Below are 23,944 nucleotides of genomic sequence, written 5' to 3' on the forward strand. Positions count from 1 at the left end.
TAACATATGGACCCTCTCCATCCCTATCAATAACAATCTTAATCCTCTTACAAATGTGTGCATAAAGCTTTCCTAATGGAATGCAAAACATTCTAAGCTCAGAGACTTCCATAATGTAAAACATGAGAAAAGTTTCTTTTTCATAAGGGTTCAAACCTACGCCACTGTCAACCTACTTTGAAATAAACAGCTTCGTAGTAATTATGTACAACATTCCAAAATATTTTGAAAAGTATTAATTTTGTTCAACACTGTGAAGAAGATTCATTATTTACAAATTTACATCTAGAATATTAACATATGCTATTTAGTGTAATTTCATAAAATCTAATAATCAAAATACGAGAAATCCACACCAACTCCCGTATTCGAAAAGATCAAAATAAGTAATTCCCGATTATTCCATCGCAATTTACTTCAACTAATAAGCTAAATTTCTGCTCATTTGGGCAGTACAATAATCCTCACATAACTTTTATGCATTTCATTTTTTCTGAACAATGTGAAAGAATCTAAGGTATGTGTGTGATACTAATTACAAGTCAGGGTCAATCAATCCTGGCAGTTGCAAAGCTAGCAAGTATTTGCCCAATCTGCAATATGTTAATTCTCTGAATGGCCGTTTGAATTAGAGGCTACTTTCAATATAAACAGAAATGAATTATGTCTCACTTTTATTTTGTATATTTTCTTTCACTATGTGAGAAATGTCAGAGCAAGTTTTCCCAGTTTTGACTAAATTTCATTTTTAACAATGCTCAACACAGGATAAGAATCTTTATTGCAAATAATCTATGTTTTTTTTCTACATGATTTTCTCAGTAATTTACCAACAGAAAATGAAACTTATCTGTTTTGATTTCATATAATTTACTAAAGAATGATGAGATATTATTGATGACTAAAAGATGGTGATCTATGAGAAATAAATTCACTCATGGATACATATTTTAATATATGATTATCATCTGAAAAATAACTGCTATAAAATGTGATGAACATAACCCCTATATTGCTTTAAGAGAACATAATATATTTTAATATTTTGTTAAAATTTGAAGGAACTCTTGCATAACTCCATGTTTAAATCCTTCAAACAAGGCTGCATTCATATCAAAGTAACATAAATGTCAAACCAAATACCACATATTGGATTATTATTGAATATACAAAAGCCAATTTTATTATGAAAAGACGCACAAAAATGAAGAAATTGCTGAACAAATCGACATTCAAGCTACATAGAATGCAAATGCTCAGTTTCGAGTTAAAACTAAATATTACAAGCTATTGTGTTACTCAGTTGCCTTGCTGGCATTCCCAATACCCAACATTCTTCCTCTTGCCTTTAAGTATACCTAGGGTATCCTCATTGCTCATGTTTCTCAGGTTTCTCTTCAATTTGCACTCACCATCTTATCACATCATTCTCCAAATGTATTTTATCTACTGGATTCAAACATTAATTTGCCATCTTTACTCATCCATTAGCTTGTTTCTGCCTATGTCTATGATCTCCAGTGCAGGAAAGTCCTCTGTGCTCTGCTCCAATTCATATAATTGGACTCGTGGAAGTCCAAATTACATTTATCAGGGACCGCTTGCACCTTCATCTGGAGTTAGACACAAAATGCTGGAGTAACTCAACATCTCTGGAGAAGGGTCTCGACCCAAAACGTCACCCATTCCTTCTCTCCCAGATGCTGCCTGTCCCGCTGAGTTACTCCAGCATTTTGTGTCCTTCATTGTTTTAAACCAGCATCTGTTCCTTCCTATACCTTCATCTGGAGTGTTTACCTCCGAAACCAAAATTACTCAGCTTCCAGCCATCACAACAGTTTAAGGAAAGTAAATTTGATTTTCCACAAAAGCACCACTATCACACAGGGTAGGTCATTTTGGAAAACTTCTCTTCTTCGATGATACGGTTCTCAAACTCCATGTCCTATTAGCTAAATATACTTTTTTATATCTTTCCGCATACAGATATCAAAGCCACTCCAAGATAGGAGTTCTAAATCAATATTTCCTGTTAGTAATCAATTATTTGATGATTAATTAATATATTAATCACACATGTGATTTCCAACAATACTATGAGTAAGATTTAACATATCTTCCTCAATCCAGTACTAAATAAAATAATTGTTTGCGCTAGGTATGACTGAGTTGAACAATTAATTGGTAGCCTGATGTCAACTCAGTGAGGTCATTTAAAGGCCCACTGCCAATGCACAATACCTAATATAAATTGGGAAGACTGAAATTGACATATTCTGCATAAAAGTTAATATGGGAAAATATGCAAAAGTAAGTTTTTCCCCTGGTCAAATATTATGCACTTAGTTAACAATGACATGTATTGCAGTAAACAATGTAGCAGATCATTCCAAGGTGCTTCACAAGATTGTCATTCACAAAAAAAAAAGTAATGAAGCAGGTAAATCATTGTGGAAGTTAAGATTTGAAAAAAATAACCTAAAGACATAAGGAGTTGCAAGAGATATAGAGGAAACTAAGAATTCCAGAATTAAAACTCTGATAGCATAGAAATAGAAAAAATAGGTGTAGGATTAGGCCATTTGGCCCTTCGAGCCAGCACCGTCATTCAATATGATCATGGCTGATCATCTAAAATCAGTACTCCTTTCTTGCTTTTTCCCCATATCCCTTGATTCCTTTACCCTAAGAGCTAAATCTAATTCTCTCTTGAAAACATCCAGTGAATTGGCCTCCACTGCCTTCTGTGGCACAGATTCACAACTCTTTGGGTGATTTTTTTTTTTTCCTCTTCTCAGTCCTAAATGGCCTATCCCTTATTCTTAAACTGTGACCTCTGGTTCTGGACTCCCCTAACATCGGGAATTTTTTTCCTGCATCTAGCCTGTCCAATCTAAGAACTTTATATTTTTCCAAAAGACTCCCTCTCATCCTTCTATGTGGAACAATGCATGAAAGGACAAAACTGAAGAAGCAAACATTGCTAGGGGGGTTTGCAGGGAATTGCAGAGATTGTGGGCATGGAATGATTCAAAAATACTGAGAGCTTTACAACGGAGGCATTGCCAGAGTGGATGTGATTGAGCACCAATGATTAGTGTGATTTAGAAAATGCACATCAGAGCTTAGGGTGAACTCAACCTTAAGAAATTGGAGGTTGGGGCATCAGGCTGGAGAACATTGTGTACACTGAGGTAATGATTATGAGGTATGGAGAATATTAATAATAAATCATTTAAATTAAATTTGCACTAGTATGTAAGAATACCGTTGGTCAACCAAGCAAATTTCAATCAACAATTTTCCACAGTTGCCCTAAAGATTCTCAGTCTTTCTCTGCAGCTTATTATATTTGAAAATTAAACCATAATGTATTAACATGATGACAAAATTGCTAAGTAATTCACATATTAGTTGCTGTATATATTCAAATCAGAAAATGCAATTAAAAAAGTTGGTATTGAGGCAGGCATACATTAGCAAAAAAAATCTATTCTCATAATGCGTTTCCAGAATGACATACCAGGTTACATTTTATAACATAAATTTCCTTTTATCTCCCGAAGTAATTTCCTCCGTTGACCAAGTATTTGAAAACCACAATATAGTCTGAGAAGCTTAATCAGGATATTTAATTTTATTTGTATGTGATCTTTCTGTTGATCAGTTGATTCTTTGCATAATTTTATTGCCTCCCATTTAATAATATTATGTGTGAAGAATGATAGTGTAAGGATAAAAGATGTATTTATGAAAGTCTTTTGATTGCTTCAAAAATGGATTGCAATATTAATGAACATGAAAAATGTCATCTGCATAAATGGTATCTAATTTAATATAGTTTGATATAAAGTATTTTCAAAAATAACTAATAATTAAGCAAGAAAATGCAGACAGAAAAAGAAACCGAAATAAATGCACAAACCTGTAGAAGTGAGTCAGAAGCCAGGCGAACTCTCTGCTGAAAAAGAACATTCAATGTTCGATTCTGCTGCTCAAGATCAAAAACCCTCGTGCGCAGTTTCAGACACTCTTCTCTCAAATCCTGTAAATGTAAAATGTGTGGTGATGAAGAATTACTGAAATCTTATCAAACCTTCTTATTAACATTTCATACTTTTCAGCTGATCAATACTGAGGAATGATGAGTTCTTAAATGTTCCATGTTTTTGTTATAACTCACATTTATATAATAATACTAGACTAAGTGGGACCCGTTGGGTCCCATGTTCACACAGGAGGGCTGGTCCCCCAACGCAATATTCCACCTGTCCATCAATTCTAATATTAGTGGCCAGTGGGAGGGGGGGCTTTCTGGAGTGCTGGTATGGGTTCTTGAGGTGGCAGCTCAGTCCCTCAAGCCTGATCTGCTGGCAGCTCACTCATGGCTGGTGGGCTGGCAGTTGACTCATGACTATTCCTTGAAATTCCATTTCAAGCAGGGTGCAAGGTCATAAAATTCAAATCCATGTTCCTACCATTTCAAGCAGGGTGCAAGGCCACCAAATTCAAGTGCAGTTTCTTACCACTATGAGCAGGGTGCAAGGCCACCGAATTCAAGTGCAGTTTCCAACCACTTCAAGCAGGGTGCAAGGTCACCGAATTCAAGTGCAGTTTCATACCACTTCAAGCCGGATCCAAGGCCACCAAATTCAAGTGCAATTTCATACCACTTTCAGCAGGGTGCAAGGCCACCAAATTCAGTGCAGTTTCATACCACTTCAAGCAGGATGTAAGGGCGCCAAATTCAAGTGCAGTTTCATTCCATTTCAAGCAGAGTGAAACCACCATTAAACCACACAAAACACCAAACTCACAGTTCAGTAGACATTCAGTGTGTTCAGTTGATTCACAGCTCAGACAGATTCATGACCTCTCCCTCCCCCATCATGCAGAGACTGAGCCACACCAACACTTCCGGGTTTTATAACCCCTCCCCCTGTGGTGTGGCTTTCAGGGCGTGATTGACAGGAGAGAGATTCTCAACATTTTTTAAACAATAATAACACTTTTATTTTTCATTGGGAAGAATTCTCTGCACCAGCTAAGGCGGAGGGGGGACTAAGTAAGATGTCCAAAAATCACAGCCGTAAGTGGTAGCGTTTTATCTAAAATCAATATACAGTGCAAACAGGAAGTAACCATATAACCATATAACCATATAACAATTACAGCACGGAAACAGGCCATCTCGACCCTTCTAGTCCGTGCCGAACACGTATTCTCCCCTAGTCCCATATACCTGCACTCAGAACATAACCCTCCATTCCTTTCCCGTCCATATAACTATCCAATTTATTTTTAAATGATAAAAACGAACCTGCCTCCACCACCTTCACTGGAAGCTCATTCCACACAGCCACCACTCTCTGAGTAAAGAAGTTCCCCCTCATGTTACCCCTAAACTTCTGTCCCTTAATTCTCAAGTCATGTCCCCTTGTTTGAATCTTCCCTACTCTCAGTGGGAAAAGCTTATCCACGTCAACTCTGTCTATCCCTCTCATCATTTTAAAGACCTCTATCAAATCCCCCCTTAACCTTCTGCGCTCCAAAGAATAAAGCCCTAACTTGTTCAACCTTTCTCTGTAACTTAGTTGCTGAAACCCAGGCAACATTCTAGTAAATCTCCTCTGTACTCTCTCTATTTTGTTGACATCCTTCCTATAATTAGGCGACCAAAATTGTTCCCCATACTCCAGAATTGGCCTCACCAATGCCTTGTACAATTTTAACATTACATCCCAACTTCTATACTCAATGCTCTGATTTATAAAGGCCAGCACACCAAAAGCTTTCTTTACCACCCTATCTACATGAGATTCCACTTTCAGGGAACTGTGCACAGTTATTCCCAGATCCCTCTGTTCACCTGCATTCTTCAATTCCCTACCATTTACCATGTACGTCCTATTTTGATTTGTCCTGCCAAGATGTAGCACCTCACACTTATCAGCATTAAACTCCATCTGCCATCTTTCAGTCCACTCTTCCAACTGGCATAAATCTCTCTGTAGACTTTGAAAATCTACTTCATTATCCACAACCCCACCTACGTTAGTATCATCTGCATACTTACTAATCCAATTTACCACACCATCATCCAGATCATTGATGTACATGACAAACAACAGTGGACCCAACACAGATCCCTGTGGCACCCCACTAGTCACTGGCCTCCAACCTGACAAACAACCATCCACCATTACTCTCTGGCATCTCCCATTCAGCCACTGTTGAATCCATCTTGCTACTCCACCATTAATACCCAACCATTGAACCTTCTTAACCAACCTTCCATGAGGAACCTTGTCAAAGGCCTTACTGAAGTCCATATATACAACATCCACTGCTTTACCCTCATCAATTTTCCGAGTAACCTCTTCAAAAAATTCAAGAAGATTAGTCAAACATGACCTTCCAGGCACAAATCCATGTTGGCTGTTCCTAATCAGACACTGTTTATCCAGATGCTTATATATATTATCTCTAAGTATCCTTTCCATTAATTTGCCCACCACTGACGTCAAACTAACAGGTCTATAATTGCTAGGTTTACTCTTAGACCCCTTTTTAAACAATGGAACAACATGCGCAGTACGCCAATCCTCCGGCACTATTCCCGTTTCAAATGACATTTGAAATATTTCTGTCATAGCCCCTGCTATTTCTACACTAACTTCCCTCAATGTCCTAGGGAATATCCTGTCCGGACCTGGAGACTTATCCACTTTTATATTTCTCAAAAGTGTCGGTACTTCCTCTTCTTTGAATCTCATAGTTTCCATAGCTACTCTACTTGTTTCCCTTACCTCACATAATTCAATATCCTTCTCCTTGGTGAATACCGAAGAAAAGAAATTGTTCAATATCTCCGCCATCTCTTTTGGCTCTGCAGATAGCTGTCCACTCTGACTCTCTAATGGACCAATTATATCCCTCGTTATCCTTTTGCTATTAATATAGCTGTAGAAACCCTTTGGGTTTACTTTCACCTTACTTGCCAAAGCAACCTCATATCTTCTCTTAGCTTTTCTAATTTCTTTCTTAAGATTCTTTTTACATTCTTTATACTCCTCAAGCACCTCATTTACCCCATGCTGCCTATAATTATTGTAGATCTCCCTCTTTTTCCGAACCAAGTGTCCAATTTCCCTTGAAAACCATGGCTCTTTCCGATTTTTACTATTTCCTTTCAACCGAACAGGGACATAAAGATTCTGTACTCTTAAAATTTAACCTTTAAATGTACTCCATTTCTCTTCCACATCTTTCCCATAAAACAAAATGTCCCAATTTACTCCTTTTAAATCCTTTCGCATCTCCTCAAAGTTAGCCTTTCTCCAATCAGAAATCTCAACCCTAGGTCCAGTTCTGACCCTCTCCATAATTATATTGAAACTAATGGTATTGTGATCACTGGTCCCGAACTGTTCCCCAACGCATACCTCTGCCACCTGACCCGTCTCATTTCCTAACAGGAGGTCCAGCACCGCCCCTTCTCTAGTAGGTACTTCTATGTATTGCTGCAAAAAACTATCCTGCACACATTTTACAAACTCCAACCCATCCAGCCCATTTACAGAATGTGTTTCCCAGTCTATGTGTGGAAAATTGAAATCTCCCACAATCAATACCTTGTGCTTACTACTAATATCTGCAATCTCCTTACATATTTGCTCTTCCAATTCTCGCTCCCCATTTGGCGGTCTATAATACACCCCTATAAGTGTTGCTACCCCTTTCCCATTTCTCAGTTCCACCCAAATAGCCTCCCTAGACGAGCCCTCTAATCTATCCTGCCAAAGCACTGCTGTAATATCTTCCCTGATAAGCAATGCAACACCTCCACCTCTTGCCCCTCCAATTCTATCACACCTGAAACAACGAAATCCTGGAATATTTAGTTTCCAATCACAGCCCTCCTGCAACCATGTTTCACTGATCGCCACAACATCATACTTCCAGGTGTCAATCCAGGCTCTAAGTTCATCCACCTTTCTTACAATGCTTCTAGCATTAAAATATACACATTTAAGAAACCCACCCTCTCTTATTCTCTGTTTATTGTCTTTTTCTTCTCTCTCCCCTACATTTTGGGTCAGAGTGCTACCATTCTCTGCCTCCTGCCTCACACACTGACTGCTAGCTTTCCCAATTTGAGTCCCTCCCCGCAACCATACTAGTTTAAAGTCTCCCCAGTAGCCTTTGCAAATCTCCCCGACAGGATGTTGGTCCCCCTCGAGTTCAAGTGCAACCCGTCCTTTCTGTACAGGTCGCACCTTCCCCAAAAGAGGTCCCAATGATCCAGAAACTTGAATCCATACCCACTGCACCAGTCCCTCATCCACTCATTTAACCTCCACCTCGCTCCATTCCTACTCTCACTGTCGCGTGGCACAGGCAGTAATCCTGAGATTGTTACCTTTGCAGTCCTTCTCCTTAACTCTCTACCTAACTCCCTAAATTCTTCTTTCAGGACCTCTTCTCTTTTTTTACCTATGTCGTTGGTACCTATATGTACTGCAACTTCAGGCTCCTCTCCCTCCCATTTCAGGATTTCTTGGACCCGTTCAGACACATCTCTGACCCTGGCACCAGGGAGGCAAACTACCATCCGGGTCTCTTGTCTGCGTCCACCGAATCGCCTATCCGACCCCCTGACTATAGAGTCCCCTATTACAATTGCCCTCCTCTTCTTTTCCTTTACCACATTTGCAGTAAGTAATGCCTTTCAACTTCAAGCCAAAGCACCCGTCACCATTTGCAGTAAGTAGTGCCTTTCAACTTCAAGCCAAAGCACCCAAGCCACCATTTGCAGTTAGTGCCTTTCAACCTCAAGCCAAAGCACCCAAGCCACCATTTGTTGTAAGTAGTGCCTTTCAACTTCAATCCAAGGCACCCAAGCCATCATTTGCAATAAGTAGTGCCTTTCAACTTCAAGCAAAGCACCCAAGCCACCATTTGCAGTAAGTAGTGCCTTTCAACCTCAAGCCAAAGCACCCAAGCCACCATTTGCAGTAGGTAGTGCCTTTCAACTTCATGCCACCATTTGCAGTAAGAAGTGCCTTTCAACTTCAAGCCAAAGCACCCAAGCCACCATTTGCAGTAAGAAGTGCATTTCAACTTCAAGCCAAATCACCCGTCACCATTTGCAGTAAGTAGTGCCTTCCAACTTCAAGCCAAAGCACCCAAGCCACCATTTGCAGTAAGTAGTGCCTTTCAACTTCAAGCCAAAGCACCCAAGCTACCATTTGCAGTAAGTAGTGCCTTTCAACTTCAAGCCAAAGCACCCAAGCCACCACTTGCAGTAAGTAGTGCCTTTCAACTTCAAGCCAAAGCACCCAAGCCACCATTTGCAGTAAGTAGTGCCTTTCAACTTCAAGCCAAAGCACCCAAACAACCATTTTCAGGCAGTACCTTTTTACTTCAAACAAACCATATTTTCACTTTCAAACCACATTAAGGATCATCACCATCTACACAGTTGTGTAGACATTTGTTCAGTGTTATTCAGAGCTCAGAGAGACGTGACCCTTGGCTTCATCCACCTTGCAGAGACTGAGTGAGGCACACCACTTCCTGGTGTTATCGTCCCTCCCCCTCCCACCAGCAGAGGCAGCAGAGAGAATGGTGATTTTTAAAAAAACATTAATATTTCTCTGATTTATCATCGATGGGAAAAATCCTCCGCACCCGTAAGGCGGAGGGGGGCTCTGAGCGAGGTGGCCAAAAATGACGGCCGTAGGTGGCGGCGTTCTGTCGGAAATCGCAGCACAGTGGGCCAAAAGCGGTCAAGATCAGAGATTTAGTAATATAGATGTAAGCCGGATCCCTTTTATCTCTGACTTGCATCGTGACTTTTGCTCTGGAACATATTTTTCACCAATTAATTCTTTAAGGGGCTTGAAAGGTAACAGCCTTACTTTTGGAGAAAAGCGAAATCAGTTAACATGATATAATTTATATTAATAGAAACCATCATTGTGAAGAGTAAGAAATATGGGACTGTTGTTTTGACAGAGGAATAACAGAAAAAATTGTTTTTAAACAAACTTTTATTATATTAATATGGAGAATTAAGACATCGAAAGAGGTCGCTTAAATTTAAGAAGTTGGTTTGTTGCCCTAATCTCATTTAACTGAGAACTTCTCCAAAAGACTGAAATCATGGAAAGATATAGTCCAGAAAAATATTCATGTGATTAATTATTTTAAACAAATGTAAACATTAATGCCAGCACTGAACTGTAATATTGTCAATCCAGACTTCTTGAATTACAAGCAATACAGACATTTCTTTGTTTCCAAAAAAGTACTCAAGAAAGTATTGTGCTTGAATTTACTAGGTGATCTTATTGGGATAATGGGATCATCACCATCAAGAAGGATAAAAGAGGTCCATATCAATGATGTGGATGAGGGAATTGAAGGCTTTGTGCCAAGTCTGAGGATAATGCAAAGACAGGTGGAGAGGTAGGTAGTGTAGAGAAAGCAGGGACTGTGTAGAAGGACATGGACATGTTGGGAGATTGCGCTAAGAAGTGGCAAATGGAATACAGAGTAGGCTTTCTAAGGCACTGGCCAGACTGCATTTGGAGCATTGTGAGCAGTTGTGGGCAGGCACGGGAATCGCTATCAAAACATGGGGGGGACACAATTTCTTGGCGACCTTGTGCGCATACGCACACGTGGGCCCTGTGGACGGTAACATCGGAAGCTGACCTGGTTGGTGACCTACTTCGAACTCCAGCAAGAGCAGCTTCGTCCACCCCAAATCGTGGGGCTTCAATCGGCCCATTCGCGGGGGCTTCAACATCGGGAGCCTCGATCGCCACGACGCAGCAATTTGGCCGTGGGTCTGTGGAAGGTCCCGCGGCTGGCCGCACCGGGCTGGGTGATGAAAAGCCCCGTGAACGGGCCGATTCAAGCTCCGTTCTATGATCTTTGCTCCACGGATGTCTCCCTCCTCCAATCGCCGCGTTCTATACTCAGTCCCACCCCCCAACTTCCACCTCTGACCGACACCTCCCTCCTCCAATGATCGCGCTGAATCATCAAGGTCCCCCCCCCCCCACTGCCTGTTGACCGACGTCTCTCTCGTCCAATCGGCGTCCTCGATCATCAGTCCCACCCCACTGTCTCGCGGAAAGCGGAGATTTTTAATAGCTTTTTTTTCCACCAAGTTTTAAGAAACGGATTACAAAACATGGGGGGGTGGGATCGTCCCCACCTCTCAAAACATGAGAGGGACATTTCCCCCCTGGTTGTGGGCCCCATATCTGAGGAACGGCGTTAGAGAGGGTCCATAGGAGGTTTACGAGAATGAACCGGGGATAATTGGTAACGTTTGATAGCGCTGGGTCTGTACTCGCTGGAGTGTAGCTGTATGAGGGGGGACCTCACTGAAATGTACCGAATAGTGAAAGGCCTGCATAGATTGGATGTGGAGAGGATATTTCGACTAGTGGGAGAGTCTAGGATTAGGGGGCACAGCCTCAGAATAAAAGGACGTACTTATAGAAGGGAGATGAGTAGGAAATTCTTTAGTCAGAGTGTGATGAATCTACGGAATTCATCGCCACAGACAGGTGTGGAGGTCAAGTCATTGGGTATTCTTAAAGCGGAGATTGACAGATTCTTGATTAGTAAGGGTGTCAATGGTGATGATGAGAAGGCGGAAGAATGGGTTTGAGAGGGAAAGATAGAACAGCCACATTTGAATGGCAGGGTAGGGTTGATGGGTCGAAGGGTCTAAATCGGCTCCAATGACTTATGAACATGAAAAGAGATGTTCATCACATCATTTGTGTTGCTTTCTAATCTCACTAACTCCCTATTACAATGAGCACATTTTGTGCTCCTCCTACAGTTTGTGGATCAACCATTTAATCGTTTGTATGTTGACTACTATATTAAAATTAAAGTGTATGTTAGAAGTTAATAAAGTGACTCACCTTTTGAGTAAGCAATGCTTGAACAACTTGATTAGCCACCTATGAAAAATACATAAGACATTTTAGCAATAATTTTATTATAATGCTCCAGTCCCCATGTAATCTCCATTTAGAATTCTTCATGGCATACAAAATATTTTAATATACTTCCAACAGTAGTTTTATTTTAGTTAATCCTTGCCACCTTATCAGGCAAAGCTCTCTCTCTTCCAGGGATGAAGTCCCAATGGGGAATTCAAGAATAACTTCATCACTCAAAGTGTCGGAAGAAGTTAGCTCCTACCAGACAATGTTGCTTTGTTCAAAGAAAAGCTATATAAACACACACAAAGGTACACAAGGGAATTAAACAGAAAAACCTGATGATTAAGTCAGATGTGTGAGGATACACTCATGGATCTGAGTGGCCCGTAAATATCAATAAAATGATACAATGGTCATTTTACCACACTCACAAAACCTTACAATTCTACTCATTTCACGTGCATGAAAGATATAATGAAATGGGTATTTTCCGTGGTCATTCACAAATAATCGTTTATGTTACAAACATTTTATTAAATTTATCAAATGGTAAGGTGAAACAAATTAAAATGTTGCATATTTCTGGAGATCAGTATTAAGGAACCATTAATAAACCCAATTAGAGTGGTCAGTTGTTGTAATAAACTCATTTGATGACTTTGAACAGTAATCTGTAGCTGGGTGCCCCTAATATCTAACCTCCAACTAAGCCATTTATCTCAAATCTGCATAATGTAATTCATATCAGTATAAAACATCATTATGAATATATTAAATTCATCAAGATTATTGCTTTGACAGAAAACTGGTGCATAAACTCAGAGCACAACAGAGCTAACAAATAATTCTAAAACTGAGGTATATATTTCTTTTTTGCAATTACCCACAGGTTTAAGTATTCAACATATGCTGTTGAAATCTGATATCTTAATTTGCTATCTTTGGATTGATTCTATCAATTGAAAAGATTTTCTACAAAAGGCCAACATCATGGAACCAGGTACAATGGACAAAAGCATGCAATGACTAATTATTTTAAATAACCTTTAAAATATTGCTGTGCATATTTTCTTAGTTCTAATGCAAGAAAATATTATGTACATCTTACAAATACATCTCCCTTTCTAATTCATATCCTCATTGAGTGATAGGGTGATAGAGTGTGGAAACAGGCCCTTTGGCCCAACTTGCCCACACCGGCCAACATGTCCCAGCTACACTTGTCCCACCTGCCTGCATTTGGTCCATATCCCTCTAAATCTGTCCTATCCATGTACCTGCCTAATTGTTTCTTAAAAGTTGCGGTCGTCCCAGCCTCAACTACCTCCCCTGGCAGCTTGTTCCATACATCACCACCAAATGGAATATCAGAGATCTATTTGTGAACAATCCTCTATCTACCCATTTGAACAGAATTATTTCCAACTACATGGAAAATGTTATATATTAATTAAGTTTCCAAGAAATTAATAATTACAACAAAGGCGAGAAAAAGAGTACCATTGTATAAACTCTAATTTTGCTGGTAGATTCCAATCATATATTCGAACAAATGGAGTAGCATTGGGGAATGTACTGAACAAAAATAAAGTTACCATTTTAAATGTTTCACAAAATAATCAGATTGTAGTCATATTTCAAGATAACACTGATACACGTTGAGCTGAAAAACATAAATTTGTTTTTATGCTGTGCTGGCATTGCCATATTATTTTGTTTCCCACTATGTAGAGGACTGAGACAGAGGTTTTCAATATGATAGGGATGTTCCCACTTCATCACAGAAAGAATCTCTGATGAGTGCTCCTTGGTAGCGTCAACCTGCTCAATATTAACCTAGGTTGGATCGGCTTTAATTTGTGAAAACTGATCTCAGAATACTAGAAATAGAAAGAGCAGAGCAGAGAGGCAGGGGGATGTAAAATGAGGTTGGAAGCAATAGGTAGCAAGGTGATAAGTAAAAGTGGCAGGCAGACAAAACAAGGGCAAAAATCAAAAAGGGTCACTTTTCAACATAATTGTATAAGGGGTAAGAGTGTTGTAAAAACAAGCCTGAAGGCTTTGTGTCTCAATGCAAGGAGTATTCGTAATAAGGTGGATGAGTTGAACGTGCAGATAGCCATTAATGATTATGATATAGTTGGGATCACGGAGACATGGCTCCAGGGTGACCAAGGCTGGGAGCTGAACATCCAGGGATATTCAATATTCAGGAGGGATAGAGAGAAAGGAAAAGGAGGTGGGGTAGCGTTGCTGGTTAGAGAGGAGATTAACGCAATGGAAAGGAAGGACATTAGTTTGGAGGATGTGGAATCGGTATGGGTAGAGCTGCGAAACACTAAGGGGCAGAAAACGCTGGTGGGTGTTGTGTACAGGCCACCTAACAGTAGTAGTGAAGCTGGAGATGGTATCAAACAGGAAATTAGAACTGCGTGCGACAAAGGCAAAACAGTTATAATGGGTGACTTCAATCTACGTATTGATTGGGTGAATCAAATTGGCAGGGGTGCTGAGGAAGAGGATTTCTTGGAATGTATGCGGGATAGTTATCTAAATCAACATGTAGAGGAACCAACGAGAGAGCAGGCTATTTTAGACTGGGTATTGAGTAATGAGGAAGGGTTAGTTAGCAGTCTTGTGTACGTGCCCCTTTGGGCAAGAGTGACCATAATATGGTTGAGTTCTTCATTAGGATGGAGAGTGACATTGTTAATTCAGAAACAATGGTTCTGAACTTAAAGAAAGGTAACTTTGAGGGTATGAGACGTGAATTGGCCAAGATTGACGGGTAATTAATTCTAAAAGGGTTGACGGTGGATATGCAATGGAAGACATTTAAAGACTGCATGGATGAACTACAAAAATTGTTCATCCCAGTTTGGCAAAAGAATAAATCAGGGAAGGTAGTGCATAACAAGGGAAATCAGGGATAGTATCAAAGCGAAGGATGATGCGTACAAATTAGCCAGAAAAAACAGCATACCAGAGGACTGGGAGAAATTCAGAGACCAGCAGAGGAGGACAAAGGGCTTAATTAGGAAAGGAAAAATAGATTATGAAAGAAAACTGGCAGGGAACATAAAAACTGGCTGCGAAAGTTTTTATAGATATGTGAAAAGAAAGAGATTAGTTAAAACAGATGTAGGTCCCTTGCAGTCAGAAACAGGTGAGTTGATCATGGGGAACAAGGATATGGCGGACCAATTGAATAACTACTTTGGTTCCATCTTCACTAAGGAAGACATAAATAATCTGCCGGAAATATAAGGGGACCGCGGGTCAAAGGAGATGGAGGAATTGAGTGAAATCCAGGTTAGTCGGGAAGTGGTGTTAGGTAAATTGAATGGATTAAAGGCCGATAAATCCCGAGGGCCAGATAGGCTGCATCCCAGAGTACTTAAGGAAGTAGCTCCAGAAATAGTGGATGCATTAGTAATAATCTTTCAAAACTCTTTAGATTCTGGAGTAGTTCCTGAGAATTGGCGGGTAGCAAACGTAACCCCACTTTTTAAGAAGGGAGGGAGAGAGAAAACAGGGAATTACAGACCAGTTAGTCTAACATCGGTAGTGGGGAAACTGCTAGAGTCAGTTATTAAAGATGGGATAGCAGCACATTTGGAAAGTGGTGAAATCATTGGACAAAATCAGCATGGATTTACGAAAGGTAAATCATGTCTGACGAATCTTATAGAATTTTTCGAGGATGTAACTAGTAGCGTGGATAGGGGAGAACCAGTGGATGTGGTGTATCTGGACTTCCAGAAGGCTTTCGATAAGGTCCCACATAAGAGATTAGTATACAAACTTAAAGCACACGGCATTGGGGGTTCAGTATTGATGTGGATAGAGAACTGGCTGGTAAACAGGAAGCAAAGAGTAGGAGTAAACGGGTCCTTTTCACAATGGCGGGCAGTGTCTAGTGGGGTACCGCAAGGCTCAGTGCTGGGATCCCAGCTATTTACAATATATATTAATGATCTGGATGAGGGAATTGAAGGCAATATCTCCAAGTTTGCGGATGACACTAAGCTGGGGGGCAGTGTTAGCTGTGAGGAGGATGCTAGGAGACTGCAAGGTGACTTGGATAGGCTGGGTGAGTGGGCAAATGTTTGGCAGATGCAGTATAATGTGGATAAATGTGAGGTTATCCATTTTGGTGGCAAAAACAGGAAAGCAGACTATTATCTAAATGGTGGCCGATTAGGAAAAGGGGAGATGCAGCGAGACCTGGGTGTCATGGTACACCAGTCATTGAAAGTAGGCTTGCAGGTGCAGCAGGCAGTGAAGAAAGCGAATGATATGTTAGCTTTCATAGCAAAAGGATTTGAGTATAGGAGCAGGGAGGTTCTACTGCAGTTGTACAGGGTCTTGGTGAGACCACACCTGGAGTATTGCGTACAGTTTTGGTCTCCAAATCTGAGGAAGGACATTATTGCCATAGAGGGAGTGCAGAGAAGGTTCACCAGACTGATTCCTGGGATGTCAGGACTGTCTTATGAAGAAAGACTGGATAGACTTGGTTTATACTCTCTAGAATTTAGGAGATTGAGAGGGGATCTTATAGAAACTTACAAAATTCTTAAGGGGTTGGACAGGCTAGATGCAGGAAGATTGTTCCCGATGTTGGGGAAGTCCAGGACAAGGGGTCACAGCTTAAGGATAAGGGGACAATCCTTTAAAACCGAGATGAGAAAAACTTTTTTCACACAGAGAGTGGTGAATCTCTGGAACTCTCTGCCACAGAGGGTAGTTGAGGCCAGTTCATTGGCTATATTTAAGAGGGAGTTAGATGTGGCCCTTGTGGCTAAGGGGATCAGAGGGTATGGAGAGAAGGCAGGTACGGGATACTGAGTTGGATGATCAGCCATGATCATATTGAATGGCGGTGCAGGCTCGAAGGGCCGAATGGCCTACTCCTGCACCTAATTTCTATGTTTCTATGTCTATGTTTCTAAATCTGACCAAACTGTATTCTCCCTGTGACCGAGTGGGTTTTCCCCGGATGAAACATAGAAACATATAAAAATAGGTGCTGGGGTGGGCAATTCGGCCCTTCGAGCCAGCACTGCCATTCAATGGTTGATCACCTAAAATCAGTACCCTGTTCCTGTTTTTGCCCCATATCTCTTGATTCCTTTAGCCCAAGAGCTAAATCTAACTCTCTCTTTAAAGCATCCAGTGAATTGGCCTCCACTGCCTTCTGTGGCAGAGAATTCCACAGATTCACAACTCTCTGGGTGAAGAAGTTTTTCCTCATCTTAGTCCTGAATGGCTTACTCATTATTCTTGTATTCCCTGGTTATGGACTCCCCCAACATTGGGAACATTTTTCCTGCATCTAGCCTGTCCAATCCTGCAAGAATGTTATATGTTTCTATAAGATCCCGTCTCATCCTTCTAAATTCCAGTGAATACAAGCCCAGTCGACCTATTATTTTATCATATGTCAGTCCTGCCATCCCAGGAATTAACCTGCTGAACCTACGCTGCACTCCCTCAATAGCAATAATGTCCTTCCTCAAATGAGGAGACCAAAATTGCACAAAATACTGCAGGTGCGGTCTCACCAGGGCCATGTACAATTGCAGTAGGACCTTCTTGCTCCTAAACTCAAAACCTCTTGCAATAATGGCCTGCATGCTTACTTCAAGGTGTATCCGGGTGCTCCGGATTCCTCCCACACTGCAAAGATGTAGAGATTTGTAGGTTAATTGGCTTCTGTAAATTGTAAACTGTCCGTAGTATGTAAGGTAGTGCTAGTGTATGGGGTCATCGCCGGTTGACGCAGACTCGATTGGCCGAAGGGCCTGTTCCCAAGCTATATCTCTAAAGTCGAAAGTCTGAATAGCCACATAACTCTGGATAGCAAGAGGAGACAAGCCAGAATTTCTGCTTTCCAGTTAATCTTAAGAAAATCATAGCTGTGACATCACCCAAAAATCAGTAACATCTGTAGTAACCATATAACCATATAACAATTACAGCACGGAAACAGGCCATCTCGACCCTTCTAGTCCGTGCCGAACACGTATTCTCCCCTAGTCCCATATACCTGCGCTCAGACCATAACCCTCCATTCCTTTCCCGTCCATATAACTATCCAATTTATTTTAAAATGATAAAAACGAACCTGCCTCCACCACCTTCACTGGAAGCTCATTCCACACAGCCACCACTCTCTGAGTAAAGAAGTTCCCCCTCATGTTACCCCTAAACTTCTGTCCCTTAATTCTCAAGTCATGCCCCTTGTTTGAATCTTCCCTACTCTCAGTGGGAAAAGCTTATCCACGTCAACTCTGTCTATCCCTCTCATCATCTTAAAGACCTCTATCAAGTCCCCCCTTAACTTTCTGTGCTCCAAAGAATAAAGCCCTAACTTGTTCAACCTCTCTCTGTAACTTAGTTGCTGAAACCCAGGCAATATTCTAGTAAATCTCCTCTGTACTCTCTCTATTTTGTTGACATCCTTCCTATAATTAGGCGACCAAAATTGTGCCCCATACTCCAGAATTGGCCTCACCAATGCCTTGTACAATTTAAAAATTACATCCCAACTTCTATACTCAATGCTCTGATTTATAAAGGCCAGCACACCAAAAGCTTTCTTTACCACCCTATCTACATGAGATTCCACTTTCAGGGAACTGTGCACAGTTATTCCCAGATCCCTCTGTTCACCTGCATTCTTCAATTCCCTACCATTTACCATGTACGTCCTATTTTGATTTGTCCTGCCAAGATGTAGCACCTCACACTTATCAGCATTAAACTCCATCTGTCATCTTTCAGTCCACTCTTCCAACTGGCATAAATCTCTCTGTAGACTTTGAAAATCTACTTCATTATCCACAACCCCACCTATCTTAGTATCATCTGCATACTTACTAATCCAATTTACCACACCATCATCCAGATCATTGATGTACATGACAAACAACAGTGGACGCAACACAGATCCCTGTGGCACCCCACTAGTCACTGGCCTCCAACCTGACAAACAACCATCCACCATTACTCTCTGGCATCTCCCATTCAGCCACTGTTGAATCCATCTTGCTACTCCACCATTAATACCCAACCATTGAACCTTCTTAACCAACCTTCCATGAGGAACCTTGTCAAAGGCCTTACTGAAGTCCATATATACAACATCCACTGCTTTACCCTCATCAATTTCCCGAGTAACCTCTTCAAAAAATTCAAGAAGATTAGTCAAACATGACCTTCCAGGCACAAATCCATGTTGACTGTTCCTAATCAGACCCTGTTTATCCAGATGCTTATATATATTATCTCTAAGTATCCTTTCCATTAATTTGCCCACCACTGACGTCAAACTAACAGGTCTATAATTGCTAGGTTTACTCTTAGACCCCTTTTTAAACAATGGAACAACATGCGCAGTACGCCAATCCTCCGGCACTATTCCTGTTTCTAATGACATTTGAAATATTTCTGTCATAGCCCCTGCTATTTCTGCACTAACTTCCCTCAATTTCCTAGGGAATATCCTGTCCGGACCTGGAGACTTATCCACTTTTATATTTCTCAAAAGTGTCAGTACTTCCTCTTCTTTGAATCTCATAGTTTCCATAGCTACTGTACTTGTTTCCCTTACCTCACATAATTCAATATCCTTCTCCTTGGTGAATACCGAAGAAAATAAATTGTTCAATATCTCCCCCATCTCTTTTGGCTCTGCAGATAGCTGTCCGCTCTGACTCTCTAATGGACCAATTTTATCCCTCGTTATCCTTTTGCTATTAATATAGCTGTAGAAACCCTTTGGGTTTACTTTCACCTTACTTGCCAAAGCAACCTCATATCTTCTTTTAGCTTTTCTAATTTCTTTCTTAAGATTCTTTTTACATTCTTTATACTCCTCAAGCACCTCATTTACTCCATGCTGCCTATAATTATTGTAGATCTCCCTCTTTTTCCGAACCAAGTGTCCAATTTCCCTTGAAAACCATGGCACTTTCCGATTTTTACTATTTCCTTTCAACCGAACAGGGACATAAAGATTCTGTACTCTTAAAATTTCACCTTTAAATGTACTCCATTTCTCTTCCACATCTTTCCCATAAAACAAAAAGTCCCAATTTACTCCTTTTAAATCCTTTCGCATCTCCTCAAAGTTAGCCTTTCTCCAATCAAAAATCTCAACCCTAGGTCCAGTTCTGACCCTCTCCATAATTATAGTGAAACTAATGGTATTGTGATCACTGGTCCCGAACTGTTCCCCAACGCATACCTCTGCCACCTGACCCGTCTCATTTCCTAACAGGAGGTCCAGCACCGCCCCTTCTCTAGTAGGTATTTCTATGTATTGCTGCAAAAAACTATCCTGCACACATTTTACAAACTCCAACCCATCCAGCCCATTCACAGAATGTGTTTCCCAGTCTATGTGTGGAAAATTGAAATCTCCCACAATCACTACCTTGTGCTTACTACTAATATCTGCAATCTCCTTACATATTTGCTCTTCCAATTCTCGCTCCCCAGTATTAATTAAATCCATTAAAATCATAAGTAAACAATAAAAGTAACATGGTGTTGAAGGCAACTTTAAATACTTTAGAACAAACAGTGAACCACGAATGCTTTTGCAAGAGAAAACTAATGACATGGGATTTGCACACATTAATTTGTACATTGAAAAATGTAATAATCATGGTAAATTAGGTCATTTTATTCATGGATGAAAACATTGATTTTAGTAAAGCCACTCATCAGTAACTGAAGTAGTTTAGTTAGAACATGACATTTTTGCCTCTAAGACCCATGTTAAAATCTGCTTGAATGAGTGTTGCTTCAGCAGCAACAAGGTGCTCATCCAGATTTCCAGTTGGTGCGAGCTTCTCAAACAAAAACACCCACAGCTATAGATTGGCATTGAATCACCTGGAATGCTACCCATCAAGCAGAAAACGTGTTGTGGGAAACGAGAATACACTGATAAAACTAGGCATTATTCTCCCAAAGTTACAATTAATAGCCCAGTCCCACTGTACGAGTTCATTCAAGAGCTTTCCCGAGTTAAAAAAAATTCAAACTCGTGGTAAGCACGTGGAATGTACGTAGCGGGTACGTCGGAGCTCAGGGACGTCTCTTTGCGGCTCGTAACACTAACGGCAGGTGCTCGGGAAACGGTGTAAGCTCGGTAAGACTCGTGAAGATTTTTCAACATGTTGAAAAATGTCCACGAGAGCCCCGAGTACCCACGAGCGGCCATTACCGTAATTCTCCGAGTTCGAATCAGGGCAATCTCGGGAGAACTCTTGAAGGAACGTATAGTGGGACAGGGCTTTTAGTATATTGTTTGAAGAAAGAGGGAAAGTCTTTTAATGTATTTCATTACTCCATACCTAATATAGAACATTTGATATTGATATTGATGACGAATCTCAATGTACATCAATAACTAAAATTATTTTTACTTTTAGAATGCGGATCATTGAAAGTAGACAGATCATGAAAACAAAATAATCCCAGAATATTCTGCAGTTCTCACCTCATCTAGACAGCATTCGTACTGCTCTCGTTGATGTTCATTTTCTAGCGCCAAGGCTGAGTTCTCCGCCTGCAATAAAAATTATAAAGAACCAACATCACGGCAAGCTCAGACTGTTTTTCTCTCGCAGTACAAATCTGAAGATACAATGGCACAAATGCTACAAATGGAAAATGTCCTACAATCAAACTCTCTCCCCATCCCCACTCCCATCCTGGTTTCACGAAAGTTTGCCCAAGACCACAAGAAATTGCAGAGTTATAGATCACACAAGCCAACCTCCCCCAACACCCCGCCCCAAACTATCAACTCCATCTACATCTCATGCTGCCTCAAAAAAACAGCCAACATACAGTAATCAAGGGCAATTTACACCCCAATCATTCCCTCTTTTCCCCTGTCCTGTCTGGCAGAAAACACAAAAGCTTGAAAACACGTACCACCAGATTCAAGAACAGCTTCTTCCCTGCTGTTATTGGACTTCTCTTAAACTGCATGTAGTCCCAATCTCCAAAATTACCTTAATATGGCACTTGCACCTTTTTATCTGTAACTTTAAATCTATTACATGGTAAAACCATATTCTGCACTATGTTATTTTCCTTTTTGCACTGCATGGTGTATTTATGTATGGCTTGATTATATTCATGTAAAATATGATTTCACTGGATAGCACACAAACAATTTATTTCACTGTATGTCTGTAGATATAACAATAATAAATCAATATTCCAAGTGTGTTTCATAGAACAAACATCTACCACAGTATCTACGTCTTTCTCCCACAGTTGAGGGGTGGTACTGAATTCATCAGAGAAAATTGCCTTCCAAAATACAGTCAAGAACCACTTCTGCCCACATTCAGAACATAGCTAGATGCAGCTTAACCTTCATCATGATATCTAATATCAAAACTGCCCAATATTTTTTTTTAATCCAGCTAGCCAGCAGTCATTTTGGTAAGAAGAACTGGAAGTTACTGATGCTTCTGCCATTTATATCTACGTTGTAAAACATTTTGGAAGATAACCAGTAAACGATAAAGTGAAGCACACTTAATTATCAAAATTATGCCTTGTTTTTTAACCAATAATTGACAAAAGACAAAAATAACCATTCACATTCTGTTTCTCCTGCGGCACTGTAATATATCAAGTTTGAATACATGTTGTTAGTGCCCAAATTTTTCAAAGGAAATTACAATTCCTTCACGAGTATGGTGTGATTTCATGGCATTGTGAGAGAATGGTAGCGTCCAATGTGTTAGCCAGTTGGGAATTTAAATATGGCCAAATACATTTTTATTAAAAGTAAATGAATATGTGTAATAGATCTTATCACTGCATATCAGACATCAATATTCATATGCATGCCTCTAGTGTGCATATGCATGCCTCTAGTGTGCATATGCATGCCTCTAGTGTGCATATGAATATTGATGTCTGATATGCAGTGATAAGATCTATTACACATATTCATTTACTTTTAATAAAAATGTATTTGGCCATATTTAAATTCCCAACTGGCTAACACATTGGACGCTACCATTCTCTCACAATGCCATGAAATCACACCATACTCGTGAAGGAATTGTAATTTCCTTTGAAAAATTTGGGCACTAACAACATGTATTCAAACTTGATATATTACAGTGCCGCAGGAGAGACAGGATGTGAATGGTTATGAAACTTTAATTTACTAAGGACTAATAATAGTAAAAAATGTCAAATGTGCCAGATTAACATGAAATGACTTTGAAAATCTTCCATGCACCTAAAACAAAAATTCTCAATGCCAATGGAATTGTAAAGGATTTACTTGAAATTTATTGCAAGTGAAATTTATAATACTTGTGTTGAATGCATCTTGATGGAATATATCAGGTGAAAACAGATCAACTCAAAGACCAAACATATTATCAGGCAATACATTAAGTCCTTCAAAATTCTCCATAAAATTCATTAAAGATCAACTGCCGGGAAATTTCCAAATCTGAATTAAGTCAACACATGGTTTCAGACTTCTCAGAAAATGCTTCTGTTAAAGATAAAGCAGTGACTAGTATTCAAACAGAAAATACCTGCGACAGTTAATATCTGGAAAGAAAAATAGAATTTAAATTTCAATATCTTCAATGTTTTAATGAATAACCTTTGAAATGAAATGAGCTTATACTTTGTAATCTTGAACAGAAGAAAATGCAAAAATAAGAAGTTTTAACATTGTGAGCAAGTATATAAGCAGCCAGCAGTCCAGTTTGGTAAACATTCAAATATTTGAATGAACAAAACATGACTATATCTTAAAAATACAGTAACATTCCTTTCCATTTCTATCTGTGATAGTGTCTCTGCTTCCCCATCTATATTGAGTCTGTTGTTTCTAGATTTGACTATTTCAACATATTTCAGCCTCGCCGCTATTGTTCCAATCTCTGTAAATGTGAGAT

The 23,944-nt window shown here is 40.0% G+C and overlaps 1 protein-coding gene across 9 annotated transcripts in view; it reads right to left on the reverse strand.

Annotated features, from left to right (window-relative positions):
* nckap5 (NCK associated protein 5) overlaps window positions 1–23,944 on the reverse strand; it is a 486,547-nt gene that overhangs the window by 186,572 nt on the left and 276,031 nt on the right. For all 9 annotated transcript variants that reach the window (XM_033024638.1, XM_033024643.1, XM_033024642.1 and 6 more), the window contains 3 exons: window positions 21,496–21,564; window positions 11,955–11,993; window positions 3,926–4,045 (listed from right to left, as the gene is read on the reverse strand). In XM_033024638.1, the coding sequence (XP_032880529.1) occupies window positions 3,926–4,045; window positions 11,955–11,993; window positions 21,496–21,564 (228 nt within the window). The remainder of the gene's footprint in view (window positions 1–3,925; window positions 4,046–11,954; window positions 11,994–21,495; window positions 21,565–23,944) is intronic.

This window comes from Amblyraja radiata, chromosome 7, assembly GCF_010909765.2.
Source record: "Amblyraja radiata isolate CabotCenter1 chromosome 7, sAmbRad1.1.pri, whole genome shotgun sequence".
Lineage (NCBI taxonomy): Eukaryota > Metazoa > Chordata > Chondrichthyes > Rajiformes > Rajidae > Amblyraja > Amblyraja radiata.